The sequence below is a fragment of the Phragmites australis genome, chromosome 19 (genome assembly GCF_958298935.1).
Source record: "Phragmites australis chromosome 19, lpPhrAust1.1, whole genome shotgun sequence".
Taxonomy (NCBI): domain Eukaryota; kingdom Viridiplantae; phylum Streptophyta; class Magnoliopsida; order Poales; family Poaceae; genus Phragmites; species Phragmites australis.
The window spans coordinates 9,208,532-9,213,765 of NC_084939.1; the positions used below are offsets into that span (position 1 = coordinate 9,208,532).

At 37.4% G+C, this 5,234-nt stretch overlaps 1 protein-coding gene across 1 annotated transcript; it reads right to left on the reverse strand.

Annotated features, from left to right (window-relative positions):
* Positions 1-434: 434 nt before the first annotated feature.
* LOC133900180 (protein FAR1-RELATED SEQUENCE 9-like) lies at positions 435-4,940 on the reverse strand. Its single transcript, XM_062341308.1, has 3 exons — positions 4,665-4,940; positions 2,595-2,909; positions 435-1,847 (listed from the first exon to the last, which is right to left on the reverse strand). Exons 1-3 carry the CDS (start codon positions 4,938-4,940, stop codon positions 435-437), a joined length of 2,004 nt encoding a protein of 667 aa, XP_062197292.1.
* Between the last annotated feature and the right edge of the window lie 294 nt (positions 4,941-5,234).

Below are 5,234 nucleotides of genomic sequence, written 5' to 3' on the forward strand. Positions count from 1 at the left end.
AATAGTGTTACTCGAAGCAAAATTTCTGTTTGTCTGGTATATGTTGTTGCATTTTTTTGCCTGCTGATTAATGATGATGACATCTTGGATGTTCTGCCATATGTAAGAGAAGCATATTTACAAAATGTAAAAGCAAAATGTAATAGTATGTACAAGCATTTTTTTTTCAAAAACAGAGAAGCAACCTGAGATTCAAATATGAAGTAAACTGCATCAATCATTTTGGTTCAATAAAAGAAACACATTGTTCATTACATAATTAAATTAAATTAATATTTTGATGTTTTATATCTCTACAAATCTGCTATGTGAATAGCTGCATTTCTTCATTTGGAACTCTTTTTTCTATTTTATTCGGACACTTGGGAGCTGTGTGCTTATCAGAGTGACAAATGCTGCACCGGTTCCTCCTTTTTGGTTGTGCATTCATTCCATTAGATAGCCTTTTTGACTTTTTTCTCCCTTTGACAACTGATATTGGAGGATTCTTTACTTTTCTTGAATTTAAGAATAGAAGCATCCTGTAGATTTGTTCCAATAGTCCCAAGTCCAGTAGGACTAGACATAGCAGCTATGGATGCAACAACTAAAGTTGCAGTAGTTAAAGGTGCAGAAGCTGCAGTTATATGTGCATTTGTAGCATGAGGAGTGCTGGGATTATTGAGAGCATCAGCAGCAGTATTAGCTGATATCTCATTACACCGTGTCCTTTTCTTCTTCTTCTTCGTTAGATCTTCAAGTTCAGATCGCATCATTCCAATGTGCTTTGTAACAATTTCATAAGCATCTTCTGAGTTTGATCCCTCGCGAGCAAACTTTGTGAGCGTGGAGGCAAGATTGCTGAATCTTATTGTCTTTTGGTTCTGCAAAGGCATACCACTAGTCCCAACATTAGCTTGAAGATTTGCATTAGCATTTGCACCAATAGTCATTTCCTGTTGCTTCCACCTTTCCATTATGTATCGGTCAGGCAGCTTCTTGACACCAAATCTGCTCATAACCTTGATGATGTGATAGCAAATTATGCCATCCCTATCAAACTTGCTGCACTCGCAATAGTAGCTTTCTTCTTCTTCAATTGCTGTCACATCATATGACCTAGTGCCATAGCCATCAACAAACTTGTCATTTGGCACATGCCTGAACTGGTAGTCACCTATATGCTGCACAAAATACTCTTCGATCTTTTCAAATTCTTTTGAGAATCTGTAGAATATGTTCTTCATGTACACAGTTGAGGCATGCTTCTCAATAGGGTTCTTTGACCATGTGTTTCGAGTCTTATCATCGATTCTGAAGTCCTGCCCATCTTGAGCAACAAGGCACTTATCTTGAATCTTCTGGTATTGCTTGATAAAGTCCAATATTGATAAGTTTGGGCTGACATACAACTTCAACATTGTGTTAAAACCTTCACTTCTTTGCATGGATTGGAAGAACGGGAAGAAACAATGCATATAGTACACTGGCACAAAACTCTGTCGGATGCTATACAAATACTTAAAATGCTTGTTGTCCTGCAAGCCATGCTTTTGAATCATAGCTTGCCACTTTGCCTCAAACTCTTCCGACATGATACTGTAGTTTATACAGTCCTTGAATTCGTCCTCCAACTCTTTATCTTCCTTAAGTAACGGACCTACAGTACCAGCTGCTTTATTCATTATGTGCCATCGGCAGTTCCTATGATTTGCAAGTGGGAACACATGTTCAATTGCACTTCTCATAGCAGCATCTTGATCAGTAATAATATTCAACAGAGCTTTCCCTTTCATTGCTTCCAAGAATGTTTGGAAAAGCCAGACAAAGCTTGGTGTCTTTTCATCTCTTAGGAACGCACAACCTAGCTGGAATGATTGACCATGTCTGTTTATTCCAATGAAGGGTGCAAAGGGCATATCATACATGTTTGTCATATATGTTGTGTCAAAAGACACACAATCATGATATATTTCATATGCCCTCCTTGCTGCACCATCTATCTAGAATAGGTTCTGAAGCCTATAATCATCATCCAACTTAAACTTGTAAAAAAAATCTGGGTCATGTTGCTTCAATTCTTCAAAATATTCCAGCGTTTCTTGCATATCTTTATACTTTCCAGTTGTACGTAGTGTTGAGCGGAAGTTGTGCACATCTTTATCTTCATATGGTACTAGTTGCCTAGATCCATAGAATTTAGACATTAGCTGCATAACACGCCCAGTTTTTAAGTTGCAACCATGCAGTAAAGAGATAAAGGCTTTCTCTTCTTTAGGAATTGTTTTATGTGACCTAAGGAATTTTGTCAGTGAAGGCTTGGTAATGAGTGCATGATTGTGCTCAGATATGAAATAAATCACATGCCACCTAGCACCAATGAGTTTCACAACCATTCTTGCGTTGCATTGTGCACACTTCATTTTTCCCTCTTCCTTTTGATGCCAGCACTCTTTTTGTTATGCTTCCTGTCTTCTTCTCCTTCTACTGGCATCTCAGCACCCCCCCTCTTGATTAGAATTAGAATCATCATCAGAATCATATATGAGCTCATAAATTTATTCTTTAGAGTTACTTTTCTTCCCTTTACCTTCTTTGTTGCAAACAAACTGTACCTTTTCTGCCTCTTTTGTAAATGCTGATCTGCATGATGTGTTGGTCCTGATTGAGAAGCCAATTCTTTTAGCATATGAATTGTAGTACTCTTTTGCTTCTAATAGAGTGCTGAATGTTATTCCATTGTGTGGCCCTTGAGGTGTAGACCACACTTCTGCCTCAATAGCTTCTGAAAAAAGACCTTCTGTACCAGATTGACCACCAGCAAATTTTGTGTTATGAACAACTTGCTGAATTTCTTCTAAGTGTGTCTCTTCATGTGACAACCTAACCTCTGAAAAACTAGAAGCATCTTGCTGGTCAACAGGATCCACCTGAGTGCAAAATTTAATAGTATGTAGAAGCATATTTTCAAAAGGTACAAGCAAAATGTAATAGTATGTAGAAGCACATGTTGCATAAGCATATATGCAATGAGTTGCATAAGTATATATGTAATGAACAAGAAGCAAAATTTGTGTTGTATAACCATATTTTCTCCTTCATAGAAGTATATTTTCAAAAGGTAGAAGTAAAATGTAGAAGTATGTAAAAGCATATGTTGTATAACCATATATGCAATAGGTTGCATAAGCATATATGCGATGAGTTGCATAAGCATATAGCATAAGTGTATCCTCAAGTGGCAATCTAATCTCTGAAACACTAGGAGCACATCGCTGCTCAACAGAATCCACCTGAGTGCAAAAGGTTGGATTGTTTGTAGACGTATCTATGTTAGCTCCAAAAATGAAATCAAAGTCAATATCAGGGGGTAGTTCATTCAAATCCATCTGGTATCACTTCTTTTTTTTTTTTCCTGCATGGACATGAAACATAAAACCAGAATTGAATGACATATGTACAACAATATCACACTCACATGTTTGCTTCTTTTTTTTTTAACATTTGTGCATTTGTGTGGGAACGAGATGCTACAGAAATATTGAATTCTGTATTGTTTTTGTTTTTTCAGGGAGCACTTTTGTGTTTCATGCAAAGCAACAGCCAGCAGTAAGGTAATTCTAGTGTCCAAATTAGATCTGATGTGTTTCTTACTCTCAGATATTGCTACACGATCTATGAATGCATACCTGTGGTATTTGTGAGGCAAATCTACTTTGTTCATCTTATTAAATATCTGAAGAAGCAATATTTTAATAACTAACAAGTCTAAATCACCAGAGATTTAGCCTGCTTCATTAATTATTCAGCTTATTAAATGTGGAGTATAGGTTCTTTCTTTCATCTGCTCATCTATCCCCTACTGGCTACTACCCTAGAGAAAGTAAAATGGATCACCAACCTACTCCAAGATTTGGAACTTTTCTGCTGCTGCTTGCACTCACTGTCAGGCAAATCTGGTGATCAAGTTAGGCTACTTAAGTTGGTTGGAGAAGCATATTTTTATGAACTAGTAAGCATGTTTGGCAATTAAGTAGGTAGATTGCAAAGTTACTTGCTCACACACCCTTATTTTTCTCTGTTTGCAATGCAGGTACTCAAAATAGTCACTACAATGCTTGTTGTATATGCATTATGGAAGAAAAAGAATCTACTCATTTGGGATCAAGCAAAATTATGCAGATTTCGGTTATGTTTGCTTTTTGGTACTTCAAAACTGTGCATTTGCTTTCTTATGTAGTTGAAAGCATAGTGCTATGCGCAGCTCCGGTTAGGTATGCGAATATGTGTAGATATATGGTCAGAAATATGTGAGGCAGCTTTTTGAACTTGTGCCCAGATTTATGTGCTGTGGAAACTTGCATGTTAGTCTATCATGTTTATGAATTGGGACAATTTGACTTGATGTTCAGATCTGAAAAACAGATCTACAGTATTAATGTGCTATGTTGTTAGGAAAACATATTTTAATGTTGATCTATGATGAATAGCACTAGGGGATCAAAACTAGCAACATCTTGCTATATCCAATTTGGTATAGATGTGCTTATATAGGCAATTTTTTCTGTCTCTTCTGAGTTATGCATTTATTAACAAGTTTATGTTCAGATCTGCATTTAATCAACATTAAGGGCTCTTTTTTCTTGAAAAAAAGCAAATCAGATGGCCAATAGGCAAATGCATACCTGTTGCTCCACGGAGCAATGGTGATCTGGAAGAATTTCTGCTTCTTCTTGTGCGGCAATGGCTATCTGGAAGAATTTCTCCTTCTTCCTCTTGCTGCAGGGAGGAGGCGTGCGTGGTTGGAAAAGCCTGCTGGGGTGGAAGACGGGGATGGGCCCGGGAACTGAGAGGAAGCGCGTTGGGTGGGGCTTCTCGCGTGCTCGGACAACAGATGGACTTCCAACATGCGCTTCTTGCGTGTAGATTTGTTTCCTAATAGGGAGTGTGCGGGCGGACATGCAAACGGACGCACATGGAGGCGTTAGTCGCGTCCTACAAGAAAAAGATGAAGTGGAATTTTTTTTCACTCAGCTTTAGATCTGCTATTCGTTGGAGCCTAAGTCTGATTTATTTAATTTTGAGCATCTGTATTATTTTCACCTCAGTATTTTTGAAAAAGCTCCTTATGAAACTAAGTAGAATTATATCTTAGTTTACTTGTGATGAGTGATTAATATTGATATTTAATTGGCTTGATGATCTTCGGTTTTGCACGAGTTTTGATGTGATTTGAATTGATTTAGGATTTCATT